Consider the following 16,837-nt stretch of genomic DNA (forward strand, 5'->3'; position numbering starts at 1 on the left):
AAAAAAAAAAAAAAGTCTTAAGAGTGTGGAAAAGGCATGCACAGGCTTCAGGTTAAATAGGCCAGACTTTAAGCTTCAAGTCTTGGCTTTCCTACCACTTGCTAGTTATGAAACACCAGCCTTATTAGCTTACCTTACAGAGCCTCAGATACCTCAGCAAGCAAGGGGAGATAAAACCTACTTTACAGATATAATTTGTACAAAATATATCCATTCCCTCCCCTCTTTTCTCTCAGGTAATACCTAGCCACCACTCGCTGCAGGATTTGTTTGGCTGGCCAGCTGCCCCACTGCACATCAACATCACCTCCCCCCTTCCCAAAGAAAACACCACACGGAAATCCACACAAAGAACATCAGTATACAAGAACACACAGTACATGATTCTCTGTATCTGACATTTAAGAAAAAGCAAAATTGAACCATGCTGCAGAAATCAGAAAGCAGTTGCCTGGCTTGGGGAGAAAGGGTGGTGGTACAATTGACTAGAAAGGGACATAAAAGGACATCTGTGGTGACGAAAATGTTCCACACCTGTTTTGGGTGGTGGTTATGTAAGAACATATAAACGATCCAAATACAGCAACTAACACCCAAGATCTGTAATTTTAATATATGTAAATTATACCCCAATTTAAAAAAACTTTGTTCTGTATAGTTCACATACTCACTAATATAATGTGGAAATGTGTTTTTAACATAAGACATCCCATAGACTTCAAGATATGACACAAAGGAGAAAAACAGGCATACCTAAATGTGATTCCTGTCTTTGGATCCTACTAGCTACATGACTGGTCAAGTTATGTAACTTCCCTGTGTTTCATATTCATCCACTGTAAAATGGGAAATATTTAGTATCCACCTCAAATATTGAGTGCCCTATAACAGATAACCCATGTTAAGTGCCAGAAACATAGCAAGCACTTAATATATGTTAATCCCTTCCTCTTCCATTTACAAATAGCAAGTGGGGAGTAATACTGCAATACTTAAATTCTTTTCCCAAAATGATTGGCCCAGTCATCAAAAAAGGAGGAGGAGGAGGAAGAGAAGGAGAAAGAGGAGGAGAAAAAAGAAAAAAGAAAAAACTAATAAATCAACATTAGAATTTACCCTGAGGAAAGAAGTATGGCTATACACAAGGCTTTATCTACAAGGGTACTGATGGCATTATTTACAATAATAAATACCTGGAAAACTGAACAGAGACTAATTATGCAGGAATATGAAATTTTGCTTTATGGTAACTAAAAATATATATTCAAAATACATGAATATAAATATGTACTCCGATAGAAACGCATTCCTAAGTTTTACTAGTTTATGCATTAGTCAAAATTAGGGCACAGAGAGAAAAAGGAGAAAAGATACAGATACAACTCCTTCATTTATTACAAACAGTGAAAAATACAGAATAATTTGCAGCTAACTTACCCTGTGTCTGTATTAAAAGGAGTATACATTTACACATGAACACACATATGCAACAGAAACAATTTAAATGACAAGTCACATTTACAAAGAAATAGAAAAAAATAAATTAAAAAAGTTTTAAAGCAAACTAAAATAGAATAAGGTCAAGTAGAGTCAAACATAAGAATATCAGAGTTTTTTTGAAAGACACCTGTTACCAAACTTGCAGAGTCAAAATAAGTAAAATTTTTTTGCCAAGATAAAAATATTCCAGACAATCTATCAATTGTCTTGGTCCACGCTGACTGGTTGTAATAAAGCATGATGACAGTCAGAAATATTCTATGAAGCTAAATATGACTGAGCCCATCACTAGCCAGCAAAACTTTCCTTCCATGATGATTACATCACTACAGAGTGATTCTACCCACACCTGCCAGACAATGAACATTGCCAGCAGCACTCCAAGGCACTTCTAAGGAAAGCTATTAACAGGTCCTGACACATTATCTCACTGTGGCTATTTCTCCATTATAAAGTGCTACAGATGATAATCTGACCTGAGCAAGTTGCTCCTTATATCTAGATGTTATGTTCTCAAGAATATGTCTCCAAATCCAAATGTAAAAATCAAGCTAACAGCCTTAAGATCTGACATCTTCAAAAATGTTATTCAAAGTGCTTTCTTTAGGGGTGGCTGGGTGGCTCAGTTTGTTAAGCATCTGACTCTTGATTTCAGCTCACGTCATGATCTCATGGTCACGGGAATCGAACCCTGCATCAGACTTTGTGCTGAGAGAGTAGAGCCTGCTTGGGAGTCTCTCTCTCCCTCAATCTCTCTGCCCCTCCCCCGCCCAAGTGTGCACAAGCACATGCTCTCTCTCTCTAAATTAAATAAACATTAAAAAAAATAAGAATAAAAATTCAAAGCGCTTTGTTTATGAGCAATATTTCTCACAATATGCACGGTTCTTGGTGCTCCTGTGTGTGGCAGTGGGGCTACAGGAGGGAAGTCTCAGGAAGCCCAAAGCTGCCATTAATTGTTTCTAAAAACACTGAACTTTTATAGAAACTAATTTCAAACTCATTGAAATATTCATATACAGATGAAATACTACTGTACAATAGGAGTTGTGTTTCATATTCTGAATTTGAGGAACAAAGGAAGAATTAGAGGAAAAGAGATAAAATATCAGCTGGCCTCAAATTATTTTAAACTTACTTTAATTCCAGTGTGATTAACATACAGTGTTACACAGTTTCAGGTGTACAATACAATGATTCAACAGCCTCATATGTTACAGTGCTCATCACGGATAAGTGTGTTCTTAATCCCCTTCCTCTATTTCACCCATCCTCCCACCCACCTCACCTCTCCTAACCATTGGTTCGTTCTCTATAGGTAAGAGTGGTTTTTTATTTGTCTCTCTTTTTTCCCTTTGTTCAGTTGTTTTGTGAACAATGAGTGAAATCATATGGTATTTGTCTTTCTGTGACTGGCTTGTTTCACTTAGCATAATACATTCTAGCTCCATCCATGTTGCTGCAAATGGCAAGATTTCATTCTTTTTATGGCTGAGTAGTATTCCATTCTATATATATACACCACATCTTCTTTACCCATTCATCTATTGATGGGCACTTGGGTTGCTTCCATAATTTAGCTGTTGTAAATAACGTTGCAATAAACATTGCTACATGTATCCATTCAAATCAGCATTTTCGTATTGCTAGGGTAAATACCTGGTAGTGTGATAACTGGATCATAGGCTAGTTCTTTTTTAAACTTTTTTTTAATGTTTATTTATTTTTGAGAGAGAGACAGAGTGCGAGCAGGGGAGGGTCAAAGAAAGGGGGAGACACAGAATCTGACACAGGCTCCAAGCTCTGAGCTGTCAGCACACAGCCCGGCGCGGGGCTCAAACCCACGAACCACGAGATCGTGCCCTGAGCTGAAGTCAGACGCTTAACCGACTGAGCCACCCAGGCGCCCCTCTTTTTTTAAACTTTTTTGAAGAATCTCCATACTGTTTTCCACAGTGGCTGCACCAGTTTGCATTCCCACCAACAGTGCACAAGGGGTCCTTTTTCTCCATATCCTTGCCTTGTTGTTTAGCTGGCCATAAATTTAAACTAAATGCTAATAATTTTCTCCAGAAAGCCAAAAGATTTTCACTTAAATTCAGGATTAGAATATTTTAAATGAAAATCAGAACATGATTTTTTCCATGGGTACAAATTCCTAATAATTAGATTTGCTGGAAGGAGTGAAAAGCTGCACGATCACCAAAATATGTTTGAAAAATCTAAGATAAAAGTTCAATCAAAGCATCTCACGGGTGCCCGGGTGGCTCCATCAGTTAAGTGGCTGACTTTGGCTCAGGTCATGATCTCATGGTTCGTGAGTTCGAGCCCTGCGTCAGGCTCTGTGCTGACAGCTCAGAGCCTGGAACCTGCTGCAGATTCTGTGTTTCCCTCTCTCTCTGCCCCTCCCCTGCTCACACTCTGTCTTGATCTGTCTCTCCAAAATAAATAAAAATTTAAAAAAAAATTTTTTTTAAAGCATCTCAATTTGTGTCAGGAAAAGTTTCAGGTTTTGTTTTTTTTTTAAGACTTTTTTTCCTTTTCTGAAAAATGCTCAAAATGTATCTCTACGCATTCAGAATTGAGGCTTGTTAAATCGAAGGGGGAAAAAAGTAATCCTTTGTTATACATTAAGCTTTGTTTCTTCTTTAATTCTTCAGTAAAAACTTAAGAATACATTTTTACTTCAAAATGAATGGTATTGACTGAGAATTGCCCAGAATTCCCCAGAATAAAAAACTATTATGTGAGTCTCTTTATTCTTTCTTACAGGAGGTTCCCGAAAGATTTATGAGCGTGTGTTCTTACAATTCCAATGAACTGGATTCAGTACACAACAAGCTAAATCAACAACTGAAAGTTTTATCTTCAAAATCGACTAACTAAACTCAGATTATTTTTGCCAGTTTTCTCCTTGGTATTTGCTACTGTGACTACCAGTATATTATTCTAAGTGTCACCTCTCTCCCCACACTCTTACCCATACTCAAATACAGCAGTATTACTCTAGACATGTGCAAGAATTTTTTCCCTCCCAAGAGAGAAAAGAGAAGGACACTCCTAGGCTAGGAGTCGTAGAGGAACCGTAGGGACAGAAGAAAAACGTAAGTAAGATTCTCCAGCACGTTTCCGGCTAATTTAATTGCAGGAGACTGGAATGATCAAGGCTGAACCTACTTTACATCATCATCTTCAGTAAAGCAACTGTTTCATTTTTGTCTTGCCTTTCTTTCGGAATACAGGCCTGCCAGAGACGGGAGAGCTAGACAATCTGGCATACTGATACACCTAAGTCAACGAAAATCAGCAATATCCTGATGACTCGATAACTCTTTATGAGGTGGAAGTAACAGCTTTTGAGAACAATTTTTGAACAGTTATTTTGATTATCATTAGCTCCCTTAAAACAAGGGGGAAGACACATACGTATGTTGCAGAGTCCAACACACAAAACTACCCCATAAAGCTGTGCTGAGAACTGAGCTAATCCATGTCAAGTGCTTCGAAGGGTGTCTGACAATAAGCCCCCAATAAAGGTTATTATTCCTCTACCATGTCCCACTTTGACCTGCTTTATGTGCCTTGGGAAGCACAGGAAAATAAGTGAGAGATAAAAGAGAAAAGTACCCCTCACTTCGATGCTTACGTACCATAACCCACCCAAGTCCATCTCTCACAGAAGGAGACAGGCCTAGACCTAGCCAGTTGGGCTCCTTACATAAAACCAACTCCAAGGGTGCCGAGCATAGAAGAGTGATCAGGATTTTCTCGGGAAAATCCAAAAAGCCAGTCTGGTAAGTCAATTACTACAATCCTTAGCAGATATGAAGGATTGCCATGAGTTAAAATATGGATTTGGAAGGGAAATCCCACTTGCATCCAAAAGAAAAGCAGATCAGTTAGAAGTTGGAGGCACGTGATGGAAGATTAATGGCATCGGACTGGCCAAGGAGCCAATTCTAAGACAATTCAGGGAGACGTGACATCTCCAGCAGCAACAGCAGCAGGACAGGAGAGCAGGTTGACAACCGGAGAAGCAACCCTTCTAGTCCAGGCAGGAGCGGGTCTTCATGCTCCTTTCCAACCCATGGTGGTTTATCCTGCCGAGCCCACGGGACTGCTCTACAGGCCCTTCCTGCTCTGACAGTTTGTAATTCTAAAGAATGCTGGAATTGAGCCAGCGGTGGTGTCTAAATGAGGAGTGTTGGATTTGAATGTTTGATGCACATTTTTTAAATGTGAAAGAAAAAACACACAGAAGTTATTTCAAGTATAAATTGGAATGAAATACCAATGTAAATTATTTACCTTCTCCCTGAGATTTTAGGAACAGCTTACACAATGCTTTCTAGTGAAGAAAGATCTTTGAAAAAATTACAGTTGAAGTAAACCAGAGATAAGTACTTTGGAATCTCTGCCCCATCCCAGTGGTTTGGTGACATATCAAGATCTGTTCACAGCCTCATTGGTGCCCTTTATCAACAGGCTAAGTGTAGAAGAAAAAGAGCTGCCTCAACAGAGGATGTCAGCTCTGTCAACAGGACACATATTAGGCTGCCAGGAAACCATGCAAACAGATTTGCTAGGGCTCCATTCCTCTCCAGGATGGAACATTCTGCCATGCCTCCATTCACATTTCAGTTGATCCATAAAATTCAAGTCCCTTCTTTCTATAATGGAAGGTCAGTGTACAATATTTAGCAAGGACAAAAGAAAGTGTAAGAAGAAGAAAACTAATTCAAAGGGGTTGACATACATCCTGGAAGTAGGTATGCTTCTACTCAAAGCCAAAAGACCTTTCAAGTGAACGGCTTAAAACCTGAGCCTTAAAGGAACTTGGCTGAGCTTGCGAGACCATGCATACATCAAGGGCTGGGGCTATAAGACAGGGCCCGTATAAGGTAAATTTCAGAACAGCTGGAGTACAGACAATAGGTCATAAAAATAGAGAGGTATTATCACACATTAGAAGTTACTTCTTGTTTTTTCATAATTCCAGCTTCAACATTTTAAATAGCATGTACCGATTCATGCAAAGTGTTGTATTTTCAAGCCCCCTGACTTTGTAACCCACAGGCTCCTGCACAGCCCTGTCTTTATACAGTCTTGACCTACAATTAAACCACAAGATCTTGTATATGTCATCCTGCTGGGTGACAAACTCAGTGGCTTCAAGTTTCCCATGTTTTCTGAACGGATCTAGTGTTTTTTGTACAGTGTTAGAGTCAACCATTCTGACTGCATCTCACCAAGAGGACAATTTCACTAAACACTGCAAAGAAAATGTTAGGCTTCATTTCTATATTGTTCAAAACATCTGAAAGTGGGCAGTAAATGCTTGTCCAATGAGGGAACAAATGAGAATGGGACTTGCTCCAGCTATTACACTGAGATAACCAAAGCAGTAAATCACACAAACATCATTCTATTTCATTTCTGCAAGCCCACTGTATATACATAAACCACATAACAGATTTCCTTAACTGAGTCACGGTAACATTCAGTCTGTGACTGCACAAACATATTTGACACTGGAATGCCAGAATACGTAATGAAGAATATTCAACTAGAGAAAAAACACTCGTTTTATACATTACATGTGTTCAACACAATTTTCCTGTGTATAGCCAAGGAAACAGTTTATATCATTCAGATGATTCTGGTCACCAATCCTGACGTGTGTGCGTACGTGCGTGCATGTACGCACATGTGCACACATGCGTGTAGGCCGGGGAGTTCCCCACACTACAAACTCAATTCTGACACGATCTACCTGGAGAGAACAGCAGATCCCACAGATTGAGGTCTGAGTCCTATACAAGCGCTGACCCCTCCTGCTCCCCACCTCCAATGCCAGTTCCAAGTCTCGGTCATCACCTGTGCTTTGTAAGTGGTTTCAACAACGCCCTCCTTGGGTTGGGCTAGTTTGTTAGAGCAGTTCAAAGAACCCCAAGAAATATTTTACTTACTAGATTACTGGTTTATTTTGAAAAGATGTAACTCAGAAACAGCCAGATGGAAGAGGAGCGTAGGGCAAAATATGTGGGAAAAGGCATGGTGCTTCCATGCTCTCTCAGGGTGTACCATTCTCCCTGTACCTCCATGTGTTCACCAAGCCAGAAGCTCTTCCAACCATATACTTCTGGGTTTTTACAGGAACTTAATCACAAAGACAAATTGATTAAATCACTGGCCATTGGTGATTGAGTTCAATCTCCAAACCCTTTCCCCTCCTAGGAGGTCATGGAGAAAGGGGGAATGGAGGTTATGGGACTAAAAGTCCCAACCCTCTAATCACATGACTGACTCCCTGGCAACCAACCCCATCCTTAAGGTGCTTTCCAAAAGTCACCTCATTAACTCAACAAAAGACACCTTTATGGCTGTCATCACTTAGGAAATTCCAAAGGTTTTTGGAGCTCTGTGCCAGAAACCAGAACCAAAACCAAATACATATTTAGTCAACATCACAATCATATAATCAAGCATTAACATCAATCACAAGTTGAAAAGTCAAAATATGAATGTCTTACCTGAACATCTTTGTATTTGTCTCGTAAGTCCAAGAGCCGGTGATAAGCTTTAATGGCTTCTGAAAATTCCCCAACATCAGTGCTAGTGAGAATGTAGTTTTCCCAGATTTGCCAGTGTTCATAGTTGCACTTGAGGGCTTCTTGTAAAGTCCTAAAAGCTTTTACTCTATTAAAGACCAGATTTTAAAGAGAATAATAATGAATAATCATACCTAAATAAACTATGTAACTTAATGCATAAAATGTTAATGTGGACTTTCTGTCAGTCCTTAGTCATTCATGTTAGTACAGAATTTGAGACCCAAACAACCTCAAACCACCTCAAATTGGCCTACAAATTTTCTTTAATTTAAAAGGAGCAAGAAATTGCAAAACAAAACAGGTAGAAGCGCAACAAGGAAAGGGAGATGTAAATAAAAAGCAACTGGAAATTTTGGAATTGAAAGAGACATTAAAACAAATTTAAAAAACCCTCAATAGCTGACAAAAAACTAGAATGTACACAAAGAGAGAACTGATGAACTAACTGGAAGACAACAGTGAGAAATCTACATGGAATTCAGATTAAAAAATAAAAGAGTAATAAAGAGAAGAAAGAATGAGACATAAGGTTCAGATATACATTTGATAGACATGGCAGAGTAAACAGATAGATGCAGAAAATGTCAGGACACAATATTCGAAAAGATAATAGTTGAGAATTTTCCAGAACTGAACAAAGACCTAAATTCTATGATCAAAAGTATACTTTTGTACCGAATATTATAAATAAAGATAAACCAACACCTAGGTATACTGTACAAAATTTCAAAACATAAAGATAACTCCAGGGGCGCCTGGGTGGCTCAGTCAATTGAGCATTGGACTCTTGATTTCAGCTCGGGTCATGATCCCAGGGTCATGAGATGGACCCTCACATCAGGCTCCACACTGAGCGTGGAGCCTGCTTAAGATTCTCTCTCTCTCTCCCTCTGTCCCTCTCCCCTGCTTGCATGCTCTCTCTCTCTCTAAAATAAAAAAAAAATAAAAAATTAAGTAAAAATTTAAAAAGATAATCCTAAAACCTAAAAAAGCATGACAATGAGAGAATAGCAGATATTTCATTAGCAACAAAAGATGTAGAAGACAACAGAATAAAGCACTGCATGAAAATAATTGCCATGCCCCAAATTTTACAACCAGCTAAATTTACCACTCAAAAATAAGTGCAAAATCAAACACTTACAGATGTACAAAGACTAAGAAAGTTTACACCTTCTGCCCCTATCTTATAGAACCACTAAAGGACCTTCTCTTACAAAAATAAAAGGGAATTCAGCCAGAAAGAAAGGGATACAATAAATGATCAATGGTGAGAAAAGAAAGTGATGAAATATGTCATTACATTTAACTATTATTGAGAACAAAAATTACTAGTTGTTTGTGTAAAAAAAGTGAAACTGAAAGTATACAGACTATATTTTCTGAAATTAAATAAGAAATCAATACTAAATTGAAATATATGGAAACTTAACAATGCACGTCTAATAAAAAAGGAAACCACAGCAAGGGGAAAAAGAAACTCATATCAGAAAGTACAAAATATTTACGGGTGCCTGGATGCCTCAGTCGGTTAAGTGTCTGACTTTGGGTCAGGTCATGATCTCGAGGTTTGTGAGTTCGCCCCACCATTGGTGTCTCTTCTGTCAAAAATAAATCATCAAGGAGCTCCTGGGTGGCTCAGTCAGTTAAGCATCCGACTTTGGCTCAGGTCATGATCTCACAGTTTGTGAGTTCAAGCCCCTCATCTGGCTTTGTGCTGACAACTCGGAGCCTGGAGCCTGGAGCCTGCTTTGGATTCTAGGTCTCCCTCTCTCTCTCTGCCCCTCCCTCACACGTGCTGTCTCTCTCTGCCTCTCTCTCTCAAAAATAATTTTTTAAAAATTCATCAAGAAAGTACAAAATACTTTGAACATAATGAAAATTACTATTTATCACCATCTGCAGGATATAGCTGAAGCAGTATGTAGCAGGAAATTTATGATCTTAAATGCATTTATTACAAAAAATGACATAATTAGTGAAAACATTCAACTTAATATGGTAGAAAATACCAAATAAACTTAAGAAAGAAGAAAATAATAAGAAAGTAAATATAAAGAAAAACTAGGGGCACCTGGCTGGCTCAGTTGGTGGAGCATGTGAGTCTTGATTTCGATGTTGTGAGTTTGAGCCCCACATTGGGTGTAGAGATTACTTAAAAATAAAATCTTTAAAAAAAACAAAAAAAACAAAAAACAAAAGTAGAAATGATTAACAAAACCAAAAGCTGGTTCTTTGAAAAAAATAAAATAAAACAGACAAATGTCTAACTAAATTCCATTTAGAATAAAAGAAAATGGCACAAATAAGATTAATAATTTTTTGAAAAAAATCATAAAGAGAATGCTATGAACAAATAAAGATGAGCTAAAGAAATAGCCAAATAAATCAATTAAAGTTAAAAAAAAAAGGCTAGGCAGTTTTACAGAAACGGTATAGCAAACCATAAAGTAATCCTTGTCTTATATAAGCCACTTCAGAAAAGAGAAAAAGACTATTAAAAACTTGATACTGACAAGGAAATCAACAGAACTTCATTTCACCTATTCGAAATGTTAAACATCTCACCCAACAAAAAGATTCTCAGGCTTTACTCAGCTGGCTGGATAAGACTCTGGTTCCTTTATGGATCATAAATGTTTTACTGGACAGTTACAGTAACCTCCTTCAAATGTATGCTACCAATCTCCTTTTCCAAAGCCATTTTGAGTTTGTTCATTTAAGACTACAAGGTCCACCTCCCTTTCCTTGCTGAGCCCCAGTGTTTCAACAAGGCATCTCCTCCTTGATGACTTCAAGGCAAATTCTGGAAGGGATAATGGAGGTTCTTCTGGTCATCCCAGGCCACTGCCCTGAGAATCACTCCCTGAAGCATTTGAAAAGAAGAATGGCCATGTCATAACAATTTACCTAGAGGTGTTATGGAACAGACTGACTGGCTTATCTCTTGGCCCACTAACCTTCATAGTTAAAAATGAAGGTACCCTTGCTGTAACACTTCTTCAAATTCAGCCTTAAACTGTTTGGGGAGGATGTGTGTATGTATGTATGTGTGCATGTGTCTTTTTTCCTTTCTCTGTTGTACTCCCAGAGCCCACCTCCCATGTGGCAGCAACTGCCTTCAACAGTGGCGGACCATGCCTGGGGTTCTCCCATCCGTGTGGGGCTGGGTGAGGTCATCTTGCCGGAAAAGAACTCAACAGGTAGCAACCTAGGCAGGAGGATTATCCCTTCTCCTGCATGTCTTCTGGTCCTCTAACCTCAATTTCCAGGTCTCAACGTTTTTGCTATGAATTCTTTTCTAGTTAAGTATGGCCTCTTCACAAAGATCTTCAGTTCAGGATTCACTTATTAAGCCCAGAGTGGTTGTGACACTGCACTGTAAAAGTTATACAGGGGCGCCTGGGTGGCTCAGTCAGTTAAGCGTCCGACTTCAGCTCAGGTCATGATCTCATGGTCTGTGAGTTCGAGCCCCATGTCGGGCTCTGTGCTGGCAGCTCATAGCCTGGAGCCTGCTTTGGATTCTATGTCTTTCTCTCTCCCTCTCTCTCCCTCCCTCCCTCCCTCTCCCACTCCCCCACTCACGCTCTCTCTCAAAGAAAAAAAAAAAATGAATAAACATAAAAAAAAATTTTTTTCAAGTTATACAGAAAGATGGAAGATTTTCCCAAAGGACATGACATCTAGGGAACCAGATGAAACAGCAAAAAGAGCACATTAGTGAAGAACCCCAAGAGAGGAAAGGGGCAGATGACATGGTTTGAAGGGTTCCTTTTAGGCATGGATAGAATTCTTTTGAGAGGAGCGGTCATAATTTACCCCTGAAGTAACAATCTCACGAGTCAAAAATGAGCCACGTCTGGAACAGCAGCAAAGAAAGGAAAGAGCAAAAAGGCAACAATAAAGCAGTGATTCACCTCTGACCTTACAACCCCACTTTTACACAAAAACCTATTTACGGAGCTGCAGGAAGACAAGAAAGTGTCAAAAAGAAGTCAAACAATGTGAGGAACCCCTACGAGAAAAAGAGGAATGCTCAGGGCTAGTGGGCTGAAGAGAAGGTACATACAAGAGCCTCACTACATACAAAATTATCAGGGTTACCAGAAAAAACCACTGAGATCACTCTACAACTATGACAGGGATTTCCCCTGCCCTTGCTTTAAACCAAAAGGGTCCCCAGGGAATTTTAACACAATCAGTTGCAATCAAGAACATAGTATTATTTTCCGAAGACAGCAGTAGAAAAAACAGTACTTTATTTATGTAGTTTGTCATCCAAGGGCAGCAGAAGCATTTCATGATCTCTATGTAATGTGGATTTAATGATATCTTCAGAAGTATCTTGTGAATCCACAAAGAAAAATTAAATTAAGCTTGAAAATAAGGCCAAATGAAAATGGAAATAGATCCATCCTTTCCTTCACTTACTAGTAAACTCTGGCAACAGAAACCCTGTCTCTTCCCTTTCCTTGGCTTTCTGTGGCCAGTCAATAAGGCCATTTGGTTGTCCCCTTTATAAACTGGCATCGGCCCCTTCTTTTTCCAGGCTAGTTATCTCCTGCCTGGACTGTTACAACAGCTGTCTCCTGATTGGGTTCCCAGCCCCCAGTTTCCTCTCTAGTCTGTCTCACACTGCCACCAGATAAATCTTCCCCAAAAGCTTCTTTCTTCATGAACTTCCCTCCCCCCCAAACCCCACCCACCCCCGAAATCCTGGCTTCCTACTGCCAACAGGATAGTCTCAACTTGTTAGTCAAATCATCAGAACACACTGCCATTTGACTCCAACCTTCCCTCTCCCTAGAGACCTCACTATAATCTATAGTTGGTATAGTTTACTTGTTCTGCATATGATCACATTTCTCTTGCCTGAGAGGCTTTCCTCTGTCCATCTACCCATTCTTCACATTTTAGCTTGAGTCCAACATTCTCTCAGAAGTGTTCCTGAACCAGGACCATAATCCTTTTCTCTTCTGAGACCTACAGAGAGTGCCTGGCATAGAATGAGTGTTCTAGGGGCGACTGGGGGGCTGTCAGCTAAGAGATGGATTCTAGACTTCAGCTCGGATCAGGATCTCACAGTTCATGAGTTCGAGCCCCACATCGGTGCAGCCTGCTTGGTATTCTGTCTCCCTCTCTCTCTGCCACTCCCCCACTTTCTCTCTATATCTCTACCAAAATAAATAAAAATAAACTTAAAAAAGAATGAGTGTTCCATGAATGTCACTATTATTAGAGCTCTTTGGTTTTTTTTAAAATTTTTTTAATGTTTATTTATTACTGAGAGAGAGAGAGAGAGAGAGAGAGAGAGAGAGAGTGAGCATGAGTGGGGGAGGGGCAAAGAGAGAGGGAGACACAGAATCTGAAGCAGGCTCCAGGCTTCAAACTGACAGCACAGAGCCCGACGTGGGGCTTGAACTCACAAACAACAAGATCGTGATCTGAGCCGAAGTCAGACGTTTAACCAACTGAGCCACCCAGGTGCCCTATTATAGCTCTTTTTGTATTTCCCATTTGATATTTACAATATACTACTTCTTTAAAAAATTTTTTAATGTTTATTTATTTTTGAGAGCGACAAAGAGCGTGAGCAAGGAAGGGGGAGGGGCAGAGAAAGAGGGAGACACAGATTCCGAAGCAGGCTCCAGGCTCTGAGCTGTCAGCACACAGCCCGACGCAGGGCTCAAACTCACATACGTGAGATCGTGACCTGAGCAGAAGTCAGACACTTAACCAACTAAGCCACCCAGGTGCCCCTACCACATACTAGTTCTAATGCTAATCAATTTTTAAAATAATACAGTGATATTTTATTTTTTCAATCTATAATTCCTGAAGACATTGGTTCATACTTATATTTCTCAGTAATATCTAGTACACATCAAGCAATTGATACGAATCTATCAATGAAGTTGACTAACTAAAGGCATGCTTACTTTTATCATGCAATGAAATTTAGGATGTAAAACTTCAGTATCAAATAAAGATTCCAAATAATATTTCTTTTTTTATTACATGGTAAGTGTTTTCACGAAATAAGCTACGTTTAGAATTCAAATGGCTATATTAAGTCATTCTAATTCAAAGACATGGATGGGCAAGAGGAAAAGAAGGAAGGCACAACGTTCAGTGTTCAGTGGAAGAAAATCTCATTTGTTAAAAAAAAATTTTTTTTGAACTCACTCATTTTGGAAACTGAGTTCTTCATATTTGTCTCATGTACTTACTTTTGTTTCAATCGGATATAGGAAGTTGACAAATTGTTCCAAGCTTCAGCATTCTGAAATGATTGGGAATCCAGTTATACACCACTCTCATTTTGGTAAAATAACTGCTACCACCCAAAGTAGAACATATTTTCCGAGTCCAAGATGTGCTCTTTACAATCAGACTTGTCAATAAGGAATGTTTGAGTTGTAGGAGAAAATTCAATGAATTAAACTTCACTTGTATAATTTCAAACAAAAATGGTCAGCAAATCGACACAACTCTTACAGCACTAATTTGGAACTTAGCTAAGATTTTATTTACAAATTTAGATTTCCAAAATAACTGGACAATTTGCAACATAATTTACATAATATTTAGATTGATTACAAATCCAAGGCTATGCAGAATATTGTTTTTCATACCTTTTAAAATATTTATTGATTTTTTAGAGAGAGAGCATGAGTGGGGGAGGTAGAGACAGAGGGGGGGATAGAGGATCCGAAGTGGGCTCCGTGCTGGTAGCTTACAGCCCCAATGTGGGGCTTGAACTCATGAACCATGAGATCACGACCTAAGCCAAAGTTGGATGCTCAACTGACTGAGCCACCCAGGCGCCCCTGCTTTTCGTATATTGAAAGGCTTTGCTATTTTACCATCATCCTTCATCAGATAGGAGAATAAAGGAGTATGTGTTCTCCAGTGTTATTCCTACATATTTCATCAATCAAACATATTTCTTTCCCTATTCCTCTGTGCAATGACAAAAATAAATTAAAGCCATTGCACGAATGTTGATTCTAACAAGAACGATATGAATTATGCTTGTTCCTCTTTGTTGAGCTTTTTACAAAATATACAGTGTATAGTTTTCAGGTTCCAAATGTATGATTTAAAAATCAAGTGGCAATGGACCTCTGCTTGCAGACATAGCACAGTTAGTACCAGGCTAGCCTTGTTACAATAAAAAGCTACAAACTGGACAAAATTTAGGAAACAACTGTTTCTGAGAAGTTGGACAACAAGCAGCAAGGAACTGTGACCCTTAAGAGAAGGTAAACTGAGATGTCTCAACAATCAACCTACACCTCCATCTAGAGGCACTTTCAGGACTGCAGCACAGGGAGGAAAAAAATCAAACGAAGCAAGTCTTACTGAGATTAAGAAAAAGAGATCAAAGGTTCCTGGGTGGCTCAGTTGGTTAAGCAACCAACTCAGCTGGTTAAGCATCTTTATTTCAGCTCAGGTCACGATCTCAAGGTTGTGAGATGGAGCCCCATGTTGGGCTCCACACTAAGCAAGGAACCTGCTTGAGTCTCTCTCTCTCTCTGTCTTTCTCTCTGTCTCTCTCTCTCTGCTTCCCTGATCATGCACACATGTATGTTCGCTCTCTCTCTCTCAAGAAAAAAAAGATTAGAGTTCAGGGCTCAAATGTCGGCTAGAATTTGCAGGGCAAAAAAAAAAACAAAAAAAACAAAAAAAACAAACAAAAAAAAACAGGGAAATGAGATCCGTGCAGAGAATAAGCTTCAGAAATCTCAATAAGTATCTCTGTGGGTCCTTGGCTGAATGTTAAGCTATACGTGCTCAGGGCAAAACTTCTTGAGGCCAAGCAGAGAACAACTGCCAGAGAGTTGTGAGCTGAACAGACATTCTGGAGGCCACACAATGCTAGGAGCTGTTCAAGTTCCAACCAACCAGAGTGTAGAACTGTTATTGATCACACATGGGATTAAGGTCAGCCACCAAAAGCTTACACCTCAGAGAAGCGTGATTACAACCCCAGAATAAGGACAATGCAACACCCACCCTAACAAAGCTTAAAATGAAGATGATCCACAAGTAAATTAGACAAATGCCAAAATAAAGTTCTACTTTCCTTGAGGGAAAACAACAAAACCCAGGAACTCAACAACACAGCATCCATGGTGTGTAGGATACAATTAAAACTCTTGACAGACGTGCAAACGAGCAAGAAAATTCATCCACAGCTGAAGGAAAAATTAGTAGAAACAGAGAAATGAAAGAGATGTAGGAATAACGAAAGACTTCAAAATAGTTGTTCTTAATACGAAGATTTGAAGAAGACATGAACACAGTAAGGGAACAACTTGGGAGTCTCAGAAACATGAAAACTGTAAAAAGGACTAAAGAAAACACATTATCTGAAATGATGCACAGCCTTCTTAAATTGAGAAATAACTGCTATATAACACTGTCTCATTTTTAGGTGTGTAATTGATGATTTCATACATTTATATACTGTAAAACGATCACTGTAATAAGTTTAGTCAACATCCACCAACCACATAAGGTGTGATGAGTTTAATAAACAGATTTAACAGCAGATTGGACATAAATGTCAGAGCTAAAAGAATAAAACTCTTAGAAGAAAAGATAGGGGTAAATCTTCATGACCTTAAATCTGGCAATGGATTCTTACATATGACCCCAAACACATGAGCAATAAGAGAAAAAAACAGATAAGTTGGGGCTCATCTAAACTAAAAACT

At 39.0% G+C, this 16,837-nt stretch overlaps 1 protein-coding gene across 2 annotated transcripts in view; it reads right to left on the minus strand.

Moving 5' to 3' along the window:
- Positions 1–16,837, minus strand: part of TTC27 (tetratricopeptide repeat domain 27) — a 186,632-nt gene that overhangs the window by 22,066 nt on the left and 147,729 nt on the right. For both annotated transcript variants that reach the window (XM_042933281.1, XM_042933280.1), the window contains 2 exons: positions 14,345–14,397; positions 8,034–8,199 (listed from right to left, as the gene is read on the minus strand). In XM_042933281.1, coding sequence (XP_042789215.1) covers positions 8,034–8,199; positions 14,345–14,397 — 219 coding nt within the window. The remainder of the gene's footprint in view (positions 1–8,033; positions 8,200–14,344; positions 14,398–16,837) is intronic.

This window comes from Panthera leo, chromosome A3, assembly GCF_018350215.1.
Source record: "Panthera leo isolate Ple1 chromosome A3, P.leo_Ple1_pat1.1, whole genome shotgun sequence".
In the NCBI taxonomy this organism is placed as follows: Eukaryota; Metazoa; Chordata; class Mammalia; order Carnivora; family Felidae; genus Panthera; species Panthera leo.